Source organism: Bubalus kerabau, chromosome 9 (genome assembly GCF_029407905.1).
Source record: "Bubalus kerabau isolate K-KA32 ecotype Philippines breed swamp buffalo chromosome 9, PCC_UOA_SB_1v2, whole genome shotgun sequence".
In the NCBI taxonomy this organism is placed as follows: Eukaryota; Metazoa; Chordata; class Mammalia; order Artiodactyla; family Bovidae; genus Bubalus; species Bubalus kerabau.
Genome location: NC_073632.1, coordinates 22,671,716 through 22,687,591, shown reverse-complemented (window position 1 = coordinate 22,687,591; position 15,876 = coordinate 22,671,716). Strand labels below are relative to the sequence as shown.

At 39.4% G+C, this 15,876-nt stretch overlaps 1 protein-coding gene across 1 annotated transcript; it reads left to right on the top strand.

Moving 5' to 3' along the window:
• Positions 1 to 4,806: 4,806 nt before the first annotated feature.
• LOC129619625 (cytochrome c oxidase subunit 7A2, mitochondrial) lies at positions 4,807 to 10,212 on the top strand. Its single transcript, XM_055534820.1, has 4 exons — positions 4,807 to 4,985; positions 6,151 to 6,240; positions 8,343 to 8,427; positions 10,012 to 10,212. The coding sequence occupies exons 1-4, from the start codon at positions 4,968 to 4,970 to the stop codon at positions 10,068 to 10,070; spliced, it is 252 nt and encodes an 83-aa protein (XP_055390795.1). The 5' UTR covers positions 4,807 to 4,967; the 3' UTR covers positions 10,071 to 10,212.
• Positions 10,213 to 15,876: the final 5,664 nt, after the last annotated feature.

Here is a 15,876-nt window from a genome sequence, read left to right as displayed (position 1 = left end):
CGACTGAGCGACTTCACTTTCACTTTTCACTTTCAACCATTGGAGAAGGCAATGGCAACCCACTCCAGTGTTCTTGCCTGGAGAATCCCAGGGACGGGGAGCCTGGTGGGCTGCTGTCTATGGGGTTGCACAGAGTCGGACACGACTGAAGTGACGCAGCAGCAGCAGCAGCATATTACTATTCAGGGCTTCCCTCATAGCTCAGTGAAGAATGTGCCTGCAATGCAGAAGATCAGGTTCGACTCCTGGGTCGGGAAGATCCCCTGAAGAAGGAAATGGCAACCCACTCCAGTATTCATGCCTGGAGAAACCCATGGATAGAGGAGCCTGGCAGGCTACAGTCCATGCGGTTGCAAGAGTCAGACATGACTTAGCAACTAAAGAGAGAAAGAGATTACTATTAAATGACAGATCTAGGTTCTAACTTCCAGGTCTTAACTTGTAATATTTTTTTTCTCTTTTCATTCCCATCCAGGCCTCTGTTTTACAGTTCCTGTAGTAGATTATGCTTGATGCTTATTATACCTGTTATTAATCATGTTCTTGCCCTAAGTGTGGAATGACTTTTAATCTTTACCCCATTTGTTTTAATTCTACCAGACCTTGCTAAAACTCAGCCTTTTAAAAACGTTCCTAATGAACACAGCTTTCCTTAAGTTTCCTGTAGCAACCCTGTATCAGTTACCAGAGAGTCATTCTGTCTGCATCATAATTTACTCTTATATGTGTATTATCTTTGTAATTATTAAAGGTCAGGGGTTTAAAGTTAACCCGTGAGCATATCACAGAATGTTATCTTCATAATAATAATAACTTATCGGGGGTAGCAAACAAATTGTTCAACAGGAGTGAACTTATATTGTGGTTTTATGAAAGTATTTTTCATACATTGGATTTTAGATCCAAGGATAAAGATCATTAGCCCAATCCCTAACTTTGATGATGAAAAGACTGAGCTTGCAGTTAGAGAAATTATTTAATAATAAAATAATACAGTAGTTGAGACAGCCAAATGTTTCCTGATTCCTATGTAATAAAGAAAATATGAAATTATATCTATTATCAAGCTAGTAGTTTTTAATACATTAAACTTCACATGAAGCCATTCTGCTACATTATTTTTGTAAAGCTTTAAGTGCTTTAAGGGTGATTTCCAGAGTTAAAATACATCCCAATCACACAAAACTCTATTCTGACTTTCCTCTGCTTTTTATGTAGAGGAGCTCTAGGCAGGATGAAAGTAAGTGTTGTCTTTTTTTTTTTTTTTTTTAAGAAAAAGGAAGATTGAGTTAACTGTGATTTGGTAACTTTGCCTCAGTAACTGTGAAATTTTTTCACTTAGTACTTTCACATCTACATCCAGAAAGGTATCTTACAGCAAAAGTAAAATTAACCATTACCCACCTCAGATTTTCCACATATCTAAATGGCATACTGCCAGTTCTCTTATGAAGTTCTAGAGTTCTCAGAAGGCAAGATTTTCAATGAAAGAGCCATTTCTAATAATTTTCTGATACTACAAAAGAACCCCAAACTGATGTTTTGGAAAATAACCTATTTTGAAAATAAATATTCTGCTTCAGAGAATGAAGTTAACAAATCAGGTAACAAATTTCAAGTGTGCCTGGGAAAATTAAAGTTTGATAGGCACCCAGGCAAATTTCAGCTGTGTTTTCTGTCAGGAAAGTCAGTTTACAGAGCCAAGGGGATGATGAGTAAGGGACCCTGGGACTGAAAAATGATTGAAAGGAGTACAAGTATTAAGAAAGATTTTGTGGATTTTTATGCTCAGTAAAATGAATTCGCTGTTCTGTACAGTGTTCTATTCACTTAACCAGTATTTACTGAGCTTTTTCTAACATGCCAATTCTAGGGGCTGGGGATACAGCAGTGAAGAAAAAGTTTTAAGCAGAGTCATTATCTAATTTAAGTCCTTAAAAGGATCATTGCTGTGTGGAAGATAGACTGAGTGGAAGAGTAGAAGCAGGGAAACCATTTAAAAAGGTTTTTTTTGCAGTAATGCAAGCAATAGATGCTGACTTGGCCTGGAGTGGTAGTAGCTGTGGAGATACAAGAAGTGGTCAGATTCATATATTTTGAAAGTGCAGCCAGTGGGATATTTTTATGGATTAGTTACAGGATATGATAGAAAAAAGCCCAACTTTGGGGCTTGATGTAAAATTACAGAGAAAGCTTAGAAATAAGGAGTAGAAAGAATTCAGTTTTGTTAAGTTTGAGATGCCCATTAGACATCTAAGTAGGGATGTCTGGAGTGCAAGGGGAAAGTCATTGGGAAGCTGTCTGCACACAAATAATGTTTCATGGCATTGGATGAAATCACAAGAGGGATGAATGTAGAAAAGAAGTTGTAATCTGAAATTCAGAAATTGAGAGGATGAGGATCAAAGAAAGGAACCTAATAGTGGCAGCTTCGGAAATAGAACCACTGAAGGAGGAGTGTGAAAGTCTCATTGGGATCAACTTTCGAACTATACACGTTAATACTGTATTACTATATGATTTATTTCCAAATTAAAAATTGAAGAGATACTGTGAGGGAATGATCTACTGTGTTAAATGTAGCCAATAGATGGAAAAGAGGAAAATTGATACAGTTTAAACATCAGGAGTGGAAGGGAAAAAAGTATAAGGAAATCTGTTTTATGGTGGAGAAATGTTATAGTAAGGTAACAACTCATACGAGATTTGTTTAATTTGGGAATGTGTTTATATGCTCATGGAATGATACATTAATAAGGGGAAAATTGTAATGACATGAATATAGGGAACTACATCTACTTTAGAATCTATTTTATGTGCCCCTTTGGTTCTTTTTGGACAAAACTGTAAATCTGCTAATCTGCTGCTGCTGCTAAATCGCTTCAGTCGTGTCCGACTCTGTGCGACCCCATAGATGGCAGCCCACCAGGCTCCCCCGTCCCTGGGATTCTCCAGGCAAGAACACTGGAGTGGGTTGCCATTTCCTTCTCCAATGCATGAAAGTGAAAAGTGAAAGTGAAGTCGCTCAGTCATATCCGACTCTTAGCGCTATGTCATTAATTCATTGCTGGCTAGTAGGTTATCGCCTTTAAGCAATCCCTGGGGAATGGTAAGAAATTCACATGATCTCTGTTCTTAATTACTATCCAGTTGGCTAAATGGAGAAAACATAAGAGCATATACAACTTTAACAGTTACAAATTATAGACGATCCATTAAAAAATCGCTGTGCCCCAGCTGTTCTGTTCAGTTCAGTTCAGTCGCTCAGTTGTGTCCGACTCTTTGGGACCCCATGAATTGCAGCACGCCAGGCCTCCCTGTCCATCACCAACTCCCGGAGTTCACTCAAACTCACGTTCATCGAGTCGGTGATACCATCCAGCCATTTCATCTTCTGTTGTCCCCTTCTCCTGCCCCCAATCCCTCCCAGCATCAGAGTTTTTTCCAGTGAGTCAACTCTTCGCATGAGGTAGCCAAAGTACTGGAGTTTCAGCTTTAGCATCATTCCTTACAAAGAACACCCAGGACTGATCTCCTTTAGAATGGACTGGTTGGATCTCTTTGCAGTCAAGGGACTCTCAAGAGTCTTCTCCAACACCACAGTTCAGAAGCATCAATTCTTCGGTGCTCAGCTTTCTTCACAGTCCAACACTCACATCCATACATGACCACTGGAAAAACCATAGCCTTGACTAGACGGACCTTTGTTGGCAAAGTAATGTCGCTGCTTTGGAATATGCTATCTAGGTTGGTCATAACTTTCCTTGGCCTCTGGTAATTATGTTCAAGTACTTGATTACAGTACATAATTCAGAGTGGAGAATAAACCAGGTCCTTTCAGCCCCAATCTAGGCAATAGATGAATTGGTTATTCATAGTTTATAAATATACAAATTAATAAATAATTGGGTATTAAAATTTGTGAGGAAAAGAACTGGGAACAAGTAACTTGGCTCTAACCCTAAAGACTATAAGGAATTTCAGTTATTTTATCTACACATTTCACCTAGCTGACCCCATATATCATCAGCTTTCTTTTTGAAATGACAATGCAATAATTATGTTTGTGAAAAGGTGGACAGATATTTATTGTAGTTTGGGGGTAGCTGTTTTTATATTTATAGCCGCTTGGGGGTGGGCACTTGTCATGTGGGGTTATTGAAGCAGGACTACTATCTGTGCTTAGGAAGTCCAATCACGGAACGTGCCCGGCCAGCCTGAGGTAGCAAGCCCCGAGTCTAAATTTGCCCTCTCGTTTCTGGCCCCCCAATTAAAATTTCCCCCTCTTCTCAGCGTTCTCCCAGACTCAGAGAAACAAGCGAACAGCTTCCACAATTTCGCCACCCTGTGGGAGAGTTTCATGAATGGGGAGTTCTGCAGCATCCAAAGGTAGAGGACGATAAAAACTGGTATCCCGACGCAGCTCTGCACGGCACATGCTCAGCTCAAGGAACAGTAACGGTCTCACGACAGTGGAGAAAAAAAAAAAAAATTTATCCGTGTAAGAGGAGTTAACCCTTTTTGTTTCGTATTTTATCCAGCCAAACCAGGTTGCTCAGAGTTCTACGGCTTCTTGTTCAAAATACACAAACTAATTTTCTTTCATAGCCTGGCCTCATATTAATTTTATCTAAGCTAGTTAAAAAGAGGACGTAACTCCTCACTACTTGCCTCTCTGGTCTCAAAAGTCGTCTGTGTCTCCACAGCCTCAGCTCCTGGGCCATCCCGCCGCTCAGGGAAGAGGCCGAGGTGCAGAGACAGCCAGCCGCCTAGAGCGGCCTCAGCCGGCAGGCCGCCCTCTCTTTTCTTTTGCTCTCTATGGTTAGGAGCGCCGGCCCCGCCTCCGCCCGGAACTATTTGGGTTCCAGGCGCTTGCGCAAGGCCAGAAGGTAGTTCCGGTTTCAGCGTGGGACCCTCTCGTTGCTGGTGGTCACTTGTCGCGGTTGGTGGGTAGTAACTGAGCAAAGATGCTACGGAATCTTCTGGTGAGGAGCTTCTCGGCTAGCCATGGTGATGTAGGGCGGGAGGGTTGGGAGCGGAGGTTGGAGAGTCAGGACGGAAATCTCCTGGGAAGGAAGGGAGAGGGCGGCTTCGGAAGTCACCTTGGTTGGTGTCCTTTTCGCTTGACCTTCCTTCCCTTCCGTGCATCCCTCTCGCCCCAAGCTGTGCTGGATAGCTGTAGGGAGAGGAAGCCTGGGAGGAGGCCAGAAGGTTGTGCGTTACACACGCCTGGGGCTCTTAAGTCGCCACCCCTGCAGGGTCTTGAGGGTCCAGGTGGGAAGTTTCTGATACCCGGAAGCCTCGGAAAGATACATCCTCTGATACTGAAAGGTTTGAGTTTCAGTGGTTGTAGGCTTTATGGGTGTCAAAAGGCAGTTTGAAAACAGTCTATTCAATTTTGGGTGGGACTTGAAGAACATTCATGGCCGAAGGGTCGTGTTGCTATCACCAGGCGGTTTTCCGCAGTGTCCTTTACCCCTCCACCGACGTTGAGCATGTGAAATAGTTTCCCCAAATGTTGAGAAAGAAAAGGAAAATGTAACGGTGGTCGTTTTCTTTGGTAATTATCCAGTAAGACTTGATCTTCTCAATATATTATTTATTTTAGAAAATGGAGTGCACATTTGTTGTTTTAATTCAACTGAATATGTAACGCAAGTCTCTCGTAAAATATTTATACCCTGTTGATTTTTGAGGAAAAATGTAATGAGGGAAACATTTTAATTAAATAGGAATCATGCCAGTTTATTTGATACCAACTAATAGGTTTTTAATAATATGGTACAGTATTAAATAAAAAACTTTGATTCTAGTGTTCTTTTGTAACCATTGTTTATTTTTATAATATCTATGTATCAGTATGTTTTCCTCATATATTGTTACTGGTTCAGTTCAGGTAAAGGTCATGATTTTTTTCGCTCAAAATCTACATGAATTACTTCTTGAATGTATTTGGTAATTCAGAATGCAATGTAAAATGCAATGGACAGGAAACGAAGAGGAAAACCTCAGTGCTTGTCTATAGCTTTGTTATTGACGAATCAGATATGTTTTAACTGTCAGTTTCACTTTTCTGTAGTACTAAAGATTAGAAATGGTTAAGAGTTTCTTTAAGCCCTAAGTCTAACATAATGGATTTTTAAATTTCAGGCTCTCCGTCAGATTGCTAAGAGGACCATAAGTACTTCTTCACGCAGGCAGTTTGAAAATAAGGTTCCAGAGAAACAAAAGCTGTTTCAGGTATTGAAGTATTTTATAGGTGTTACTTGTAAAATTAGATTACTGAAAGTTGGAGGTAGGAGGTAAATCTGTTTGTTAGCAATCATTGCTGTGTTAGCAAAAGAATAATAAGAAACTGCCTATTGATAGCTAACTGGGCATTTGCTATAACCAGGAGGCCTTTGAGACAGCAGAAGAAATGAGGGGGGAAGGATAAAGGTCAAGACACTTTCTTTTGGAGGGGTCACCTTGGATCAGTACTCTTCGAGGTAGTTGCACCTTAGTGGACAAATAGAAGGAGCTCAGAAATAGAACAAATACATGCATGGAAACTTGATACATGTTAAAGGTGTATTTCATATTAGTGGGGAAAGGATACAGTAAATTGATACTGGAAAAACTGGCTGGCTCTTATGAAGACAGTAAAGTTACATCCCTTCTATATTTTATATTAAAAGATTAATTTTAGATGTAAATACTTCTCCCTCAAAAAAAAACTAAAAGATAATATAGGAGAATTTTTTCCAGTTTTACTGAGGTATGTTTGTTTGACAAGTAAAAATTCTATGCGTTTAGGTTGTACCTGATTTTTACTTAAGGTGTACATTGTTACATTTAATATATCCGTGAATGATTACCACAATCAGGTTTAATCTTAGGAGCCATGCTAAGAAAGTCTTTACAAAGCCTAGAAGCTGTAAAGGAGAACAATTGCACGGTTTGGAGACATGAAAATTTCAAATGTTCTGTGGTTACAAGAGCTAAGTGACAAATTGAGAGAAAAGTTTTAAAATTAACGAAAAGTCAATATCCTTATTATACAGAGAGCTATAAATCAGTAAGAAATGCAAATTAAAATGACAAGTTGCTACTCTTTCCCCCTGATTGGTTGTCAAAACTTTAGAAGATTTAAAATAGGTTATGATAGCCAGGTATGGGAGATACGTACATTCCTATACAGTACATTGATACATGCCAGGTTGTAGTATTGGTATAGAAATTTTACAGGGTGTTTATAGTATCATTAGAAACAAATTACATATGCTATGATCCAGGACTCCCATTTTAAAGATCTTTGCTACATAGGGAATTTGCTGACAGTCCAGAGTTAAAACTGCACTTCCAATGCAGAAGGCATGGGTTGGATCGCTGGTTGGGAAACTTAAGATCCCACATGCTGTGAGGTGTGACCAAAAAGTAAAAAATTACACACACACACACAAAAAGGATCTTTGATACAGAATAGTAGCATAATAGAGGATTGGCTAATTTAATTATGACACTTTTTACACAATGGAATGCTATGTAGCCATTAAAAGGAACAAAGTAAGTTTAAATGGACTAACATTGGTTTTTAAGATAAGTATTGCGTGAAAAATAGTGTGATAGATCATTATCTAGCACAATCTCATTTCATGTATTAAAGAAGTATGTGCATAATTTAAAAGCTTTGACAATATAAGCTTTAAAAAATTAAGGATATGTATTTTGCTGTTAATAGTGGATTTCTCATGAGGAAAGACTTAATGGAACATATCAGTTTACCTTTTATAAGTAGTTAGGTTATTGATTTTTTGTTTTGTTGTGATCTCTGGTTTTTCATAAAGAAAATTTTAAATGGTTAAAAAAAAATTCTGTCTTGTATGCTACAAAAAATAAAACATATTTAATAGGTGTATAAAATATCTACTATATGCCAGGTGCTGGACGGGGGGACTAAAGATGTAATTTAGGGTTATAAACCAAAATACTCTCCCCATTTTTTAAGGGAAGGAAAATCCCTATAACCAAATGTAAAGTTTGATGATTACTGCATTTTTAAAATTGATGAACTTAATATATTTTCACAGCTTTACTGTTTATATTTTCCGTGAAAAGAGCATCTTTTTTAGATCTGAAATTAACTTTAAAAGATAAAAATGTTGATTTTTAGAAGTTTTTATTTTAAAAGTAGTTGCAGTAGAGAAAGAATCAGGAAACTTACAGTCCTTTTTAATTTTGATATTTAGAATATTTCAGTTCCAGGTGTCTAAGAAGCCACTTACTTTCAAATGAATGGATTAATCTTTTTCATTTAGTTGGAAGCTAATAACACATGTATTCATTATTATTATTTATCCTAGGAGGATAATGGAATTCCAGTGCATCTGAAGGGTGGGATAGCTGATGCCCTCCTGTATAGAGCCACCATGATTCTTACAGTTGGTGGTAAGTTGGTGGAATGCTTGCTCTATAGCAAAGTCATAGTAGGGATAGCTAACAACGTCATTGCTCTCACTATGCCAGTGTTTAACACAGGCAGTCTGTCCCCAGAACCTGCAGTCTTAATTGCTTCACATACAATGACTCAAGAAGATGATTGATACACATTGTATAAGAACAATTTAGTGTCTTAAAAAGACATAAGCCAGTGAAGTTTGATGATTCTCTTGTGATAGAGGTGGTTTTTGGAGCGTGCCTCTGGTGGCTGTGCAGGCCTTTGGAGGAGTCAAAGATAGCTGCTACACCCCGTCTCCTGTAACAGGGGTTCTTAGGTATTTTGACTGTGATGCATAATAGAAACACACTTTACATGTAAACCATGTACATACGTATTTATGATGGAAATAAAACCTTGTGCAACACAGTCCTTTTTTCACTACTTGTAAAGCGCTTTGATATTTTTTCTGTGAATTGGGTGGGTCCATTATTCAGTATTAGCAATCACAAATTGGTATTTGTGATTGGAGTATCACAAATTGGTATTCTAGGAGCAGAGTTAGGAATTTGAATAATTGCTCTCTAGAGGAGAAGGGAACATAATATTAGTGATTACTGTGTGCTCGTTCTGTTGATAGGAAAGCCACATACATGGGTTTCTGTAACCCTTGTATTAAGTCTGTAATGTATCCTCCTTTTAAAGATGAAGTTACGTTAATTTTGTTGTTTAGTCGCTAAGTCCTGTCTGACTCCTTGCAACCCCATGGACTGCAGCACACCAGGCTCCCCTCATGGTGGAGGCAAGAATACTGAAGTAGTTTGCCATTTCCTCCTCTAGTGGACTACATTTTGTTAGAACTCTTCATTATGACCCATTTATCTTGGGTGGCTGTGCGTGGCTTGGCTCATAGATTCATTGAATTATGCAAGCCCCTTCGCTGAGACCAGGCTGTGGTCCATGAAGGGGTTATGTTAATTACCCAAGATAATATCACTTCTTTGTGGAATAGCTGATATTTGAACCCTAATCACAGAGTCCCCTTGCTTGTGCCAAGGTGCCTTCTTTGACTTGAGTTGAGTGTAGTGAAGGGGCGTTTATGGACAACCAGAGAGTGACATTTGGGCTTTATTAAGGTAAAGTCCTAAATTAGAAATTCTTACTTATAGATTTGATTATTTAAAAATTATATGTCACTCCTCCTTGGTTTTATATTGATGATACACTTCAGGGAAGGCCTTGGATATTTGTCCTTCTTTGACTTTTGAATCATTCTTAGCATTTCTCAGGCAATCTTAGGTTATATATTCTTAACTTATTTAAAATTTTTCCATGCCATTAAGTTAGGAAATACATTATTTTCTTGTGTCTAACACTTCCTATACAAGTTAACTAATATTGAAATGACATTAAGTGTGTTTGTATATATATATATTTAAATTTTGCCAGCATCTATCAAAATACTTTTGTATGTTCTCATAACAGTAGTCTTAATACCAAGATTGCCTTTACCTTACAACTTTTTAGCTGGAATATTGAGTTTATACATTTAAACCTCAAGATTTCTTAAGTTCTTGTTTCTTCTCATTTTTCAGGAACGGCATATGCCATGTATGAACTGGCTGTGGCTTCATTTCCCAAGAAGCAGGATTGACTTGAGTTTATCCTCCCAGCAATCAGTTGGTTCAATTCCATTCAGCTCTCTGTGGACCAGTAATCTGATACATAACTGAGTTCTTTGGGGATCAATATTTATTGTCTTGTATTAGCTGCCACCAATAAAGCAGTCTTTACCATGCCTTGTTTTATTTTATCACTTAGTATACCAGTAATATTAGCCTTATAAACCTTGATAAGGAGCAAAAAATGTTTCTTTTGTCATTAGGTTATATAAAGTACTGTTGTATTATTTTAGTGACTTTATTTTTAGCAGCTTCAGATTACAACAGGGAATGGTCTTCAGCTCTAAAAGAGCTTGACACATGGAGAGTCTTTGAGTCTTTCCCTCTTCCTCCTCTGTGCTGTACTGTATCCTGGGATGTGCTAGTACCTGAGGTTAGTAGAAGTGGGTTATTTTTGGCTTATGGGGTTCAAGTTTGTTTTTTTTTTCCCCTCTCTTAGCTGTGTGTGTTTATGATTAAGAATATTGGATGTATTCTGCAGTGTAAAATAGGCTTTAGTAGAGTAGCTGTAAAATAATCCAGCATTTGTTCTTCTTTTCACACTCAGAGTGGGCTTCTGTTGTGTTAGTTTAATCCGTAATGTGAAATGAGCCTTTCCTTAAAATACTTAGTTCATCTGTCACAGTTAATCTTCTGGGGGAATAGAAGGAGTCAGACTTCGTCATCTCCTCTGTGAGGTGTGTCAGACCTCGGGGTAATCTATGAGTAATGGTTTTCTAAACTTCAATTTCTGGATAAAGTTGAGAAAGTCAATATATTTAGAAAAATGGAGTCAAATCTAAAATAGCCAAACTAAGTCTTTGCCTTTTAAAACATTGAGGCTTATTGTACAAATACATCTCAACACACCTGATAAAAGGTGTTTCAGCCTTGAATCTTGGAAGTCAGATCTTGGGAGCCGTATACCTAACCTGCTGCTGAATGCAGGAGTCTGCCCAGCCTCTTTCAGAATCTCATTACTAACAGCAGACAACACTGCTTATGAAAGGAGTGGAATGAGTACCATTAGACATTTCTAAATTCTGAGGAAGTTCTGAAGTTGTCATGGAATCTGGTCCAATTCTATGATTCAGAGCAAAAAAGCAGCCACTGATAATATTTTAAAACTAGTTATATTTATCAGCATTGTGGTGGTGGTTTAGTCACTAAGTCGTGTCCAACTCTTGGAATCCCATGGGCTGTATAGCCTGCCAGGCTCCTCTTTCTATGGGATTCTCCAGGCAAGAATACTGGAGTGGGTTGCCATTTCCTTTTCCAGAGGATCTTCCCGACCCAGGAATCGAACCTGGGTATTGTGCACTGCAGGCAGGTTGTTTACTGACTGAGCTCTGAGGGAAGCCCCTCATAGCAATCAGCGTGAATTTCATCCATGTGATTTGAAATGCTTTTATAACATGATGTGAAAGATACTTTTGTACAGCAAAAAAGAAGTCCAGCTTGGTATCCTCTACAGCCTTTATCTCTTGGTGCTGTGAGGTACTTTTCTATTTCCGATGAAACCTAGTGAGGAAACATGCGATTGGATAAAGTAGAAGTAGGTTAAACGCTTAAGATACTTCAAAATATTTTTAAGTCCTGTAAATAAGTTTTTGCCCTTCACACTAAAATTCTGCACAGTCTGCAGGGGTGGAAATGGGAAGGGGGCAAAGGGCAAGATCTCAGAAGAGGGTTTGCTGGGTAGAAGCCTGTGAACTTACCTGCTGTACTTAGCATTTAGTAAGGGAGAGAAGACTGATAAATTTCAAAGACCAAGTATCCACAGAACAGAGCTCATAAGTATTGAAAATGTGCCCTTCAAAAACAATTGTCATTCCAATCTTCTTTGTAGCTTTACCACATATTATCCTTTTGAGAATAGTGAAGTGAAAGTTGCTCAATCGTGTCTGACTCTTTGCGACCCCATGGACTATTGTCCATGGAATTCTCCAGGGCAGAATATTGGCAGAATTTCCCTTCTCAAGGGTTTCCCACATTGTAGGTGGATTCTTTACCAGCTGAGCCACCAGGAAAGCCCTGATAATAGTATCTGTTACTATACTGTTTGAGAATAGTATCTGCTACTAAACAAGATATTCTATGATATCCCATTAATATAAATGCCATGGGAGATATATTTAAGTGAAATTCTATTAGTACTGTGCTCAGAATTACTTTTGTAGTCCAGCTGTTCTAGATGAAATTACATTGAAAAGCTAAAGCTCAGGGCATGCAGTTTACCCAAAGATACAAATAGCAAGACTTCAAGGCTAGGTTTATCTTGAATTGTTGAAGTTCACGGTCTTTGCAGTATACTTCAGCTTACTGGGTGTTTAATTTTATGGGCTGGGACAGCTTCAGTGAACTGCTGGAAGCATTGTATGCAAATATGAGTGCCCTGCAGACTTCATCCCCTGGCCTGTTGGGCTTCCAGAAAGGGTGATCGGTACAGTCTCCATTTCCATTTTTCAATTTCACATTGATCTCTGTATAGCTTGCAATCTACCTATCTGTTTAACATCTGTCTCTTCCTCTTTGTACATGCGATCTAAAGTCCACATTCGTCACCAGCCACATGCTCCTCTGCTTGGTGCGTGTATGCTCATCGACAGAATCTGGGAAAGCGCCCCAGGTTCTGCTGGAAACCTGTCAATTCTTTGCTTTACTCCCAACATTTCCTGTATTCATCTTTGTCAAGAATTCCATGCCTTTGAGTCTGAATTCAAATTTGAATTAATAATTGTTGATAAGACTGGGAACAAGTATAGCACTGTAGTTAGTCACAGATCATGCCTTGTGAGATGGCTGCTGCAACTCCTGGTATTGTGTTTGTTTTTGTTCAGGAAGAAGGAAGGTTGATGAAAAGACCACGTGCTAAACAAGCGAGCTCTATTTAAAGAGCCTCAGAAGCCCCACCAAAGACTTAAGCTTATCTTTTTGGCCAGATCTTCTGCCAAATGGTTGTGTCTGCATTCAAGGAGGCTAAGAAATGTATTAGCTGGGTCTGTTGCCAAGCAAAATTGGAGTTCTGTTGAGTGACGGGAGACAGGGTATTGAGTTGGCAAGTAACTGTCTCTCCCCTAGTCAGTTTTTTTCAAATTTATTTTTAATTTGAGGATAATTGCTTTACAATGTTGTGTTGGGTTCTGACCTACAAGAGCAGGAGTCACCGATACGTACACATATATCTCCTCCCTCTTGAACCTGTCTCCCACCCTCATCCCACCCCTCTAGGTTTGTCACAAGGCATGGGCTCTCCCCCAGCCAGTTTGTTTGTCAAAAGAATGAAGTCCTCGCTGGAGGAGACAGGAAGGACCTGCGGGCATTTTGGTTCCTAGTTGTAGTTGTCTCCAGTGCCCACAGCCATGCCTGCTTGTAGGCTTGATTGCATTCCATCATAAAATAAGTTTCCCTTTGTGCTTAAGTCAGTTCAGGCAGGTTTAAAGCAAGAAGCGACCAAAGCACGATTTCCTAAGTTTTCCATCTCTTATACCATCTAGGACCACACCTCGACCATTTACTCTAAACCAAGTTATATGCTTAAATAAGGCAGCCGTTACTGGTTTCTCATAGCAGACAGGAATGTTTCAAAGCAACAAGAATGCAAATAGGGAGAACATGAGTGATAAAAACAGAAATTACAATGCTGCCATAGTCAGTTTGGTTCAGGGTTTACAGAACCCTTTCTGCCATTTGAGGGCTTCTCTCTCTCTCTTTTTTTAATTTAATTTATTTTATTTTTTAACTTTACAATATCGTATTGGTTCTGCCATATATCAACATGAATCTGCCACAGGTATACATGTGTTCCCCATCCTGAACCCTCCTCCGTCCTCCCTCCCCGTACCATCCCTCTGGGTCGTCCCAGTGCACCAGCCCCAAGCATCCAGTATCGTGCATTGAACCTGGACTGGCGACTCGTTTCATATATGATATTATACATGTTTCAATGCCATTCTCCCAAATCATCCCACCCTCTCCATCTCCCACAGAGTCCAAAAGACTGTTCTATACATCAGTGTCTCTTTTGCTGTCTCGCATACAGGGTTGTCGTTACCATCTTTCTAAATTCCATATATATGCATTAGTATACTGTATTGGTGTTTTTCTTTCTGGCTTACTTCACTCTGTATAATAGGCTCCAGTTTCATCCACCTCATTAGAACTGATTCAAATGTATTCTTTTTAATGGCTGAGTAATACTCCATTGTGTATATGTACCACAGCTTTCTTATCCATTCATCTGCTGATGGACATCTAGGTTGCTTCCATGTCCTGGCTATTATAAACAATGCTGCGATGAACATTGGGGTACACGTGTCTCTTTCAATTCTGGTTTCCTCAGTGTGTATGCCCAGCAGTGGGATTGCTGGATCATAAGGCAGTTCTATTTCTAGTTTTTTAAGGAATCTCCACACTGTTCTCCATAGTGGCTGTACTAGTTTGCATTCCCACCAACAGTGTAAGAGGGTTCCCTTTTCTCCACACCCTCTCCAGCATTTATTGCTTGTAGATTTTTGGATTGCAGCCATTCTGACTGGCGTGAAATGGTACCTCATAGCGGTTTTGATTTGCATTTCTCTGATAATGAGTGATGTTGAGCATCTTTTCATGTTAGTCATCTATATGTCTTCTTTGGAGAAATGTCTATTTAGTTCTTTGGCCCATTTTTTGATTGGGTCATTTATTTTTCTGGAATTGAGCTGTAGGAGTTGCTTGTATATTCTCGAGATTAGTTGTATGTCAGTTGCTTCATTTGCTATTATTTTCTCCCATTCTGAAGCCTGTCTTTTCACCTTGCTTATAGTTTCCTTTGTTGTGCAGAAGCTTTTAAATAGGTCCCATTTGTTTATTTTTGCTTTTATTTCCAATATTCTGGGAGGTGGGTCATAGAGGATCCTGCTGTGATGTATGTCGGGGAGTGTTTTGCCTATGTTCTCCTCTAGGAGTTTTATAGTTTCTGGTCTTACGTTTAGATCTTTAATCCATTTTGAGTTTATTTTTGTGTATGGTGTTAGAAAGTGTTCTAGTTTCATTCTTTTACAAGTGGTTGACCAGTTTTCCCAGCACCACTTGTGAATGAGTTTACCTTTAATCCATTGTATATCCTTGCTTCCTTTGTCAAAGATAAGGTGTCCATATGTGCGTGGATTTATCTCTGGGCTTTCTATTTTGTTCCATTGATCTATATTTCTGTCTTTGTGCCAGTACCATACTGTCTTGATGACTGTGGCTTTGTAGTAGAGCCTGAAGTCAGGCAGGTTGATTCCTCCAGTTCCATTTTTCTTGTGGCTCAGTTGGTAAAGAATCTGCCTGCAATGTGGGAGACCTGGGTTCGAACCCTGGGTTGGGAAGATCCCTTGGAGAAGGAAAAGGCTACCCACGTCAGTATTCTGGCCTGGAGAATTCCATGGACTACAGTCCATGGGGTCACAAGGAGTCGGACACGACTGAGGGACTTTCACTTTCTGTCATCTGAGGTAGTTATACACAAGTTCCCCAAAGCTGCTGATTGATTTCACGGACATCTGGCCTGGGACTCCCACTGCATGGGTCCTGTATGCACCCATGTGTAGGGCAACACCTCATGAGCCACTACCCAGGACTTTGCTTCTACATATACCACAAGTTAACATATATTGGGTACTTACAGGGTGCCAGACACTCTTGTGGGTGCCTGGGAATCATTGTTGAGCAAAATATGCAGATTCTTAGCCTCACTGAGTTTCCATTAGAGAGGGGATGGCAGGGAAGACAGTTAATAAAACGTAAAGATGAATTGTACAGTATGTTAGTGGGAGA

What these genes read in the sequence shown, in the direction of transcription:
- LOC129619625 (XM_055534820.1), top strand. An exon ending in AGAAACAAAAGCTGTTTCAG is followed by an intron (nt 6,241 to 8,342) that starts GTATTGAAGTAT and finishes TATTTATCCTAG; the next exon opens with GAGGATAATGGAATTCCAGT. An exon ending in CATGATTCTTACAGTTGGTG is followed by an intron (nt 8,428 to 10,011) that starts GTAAGTTGGTGG and finishes CTCATTTTTCAG; the next exon opens with GAACGGCATATGCCATGTAT.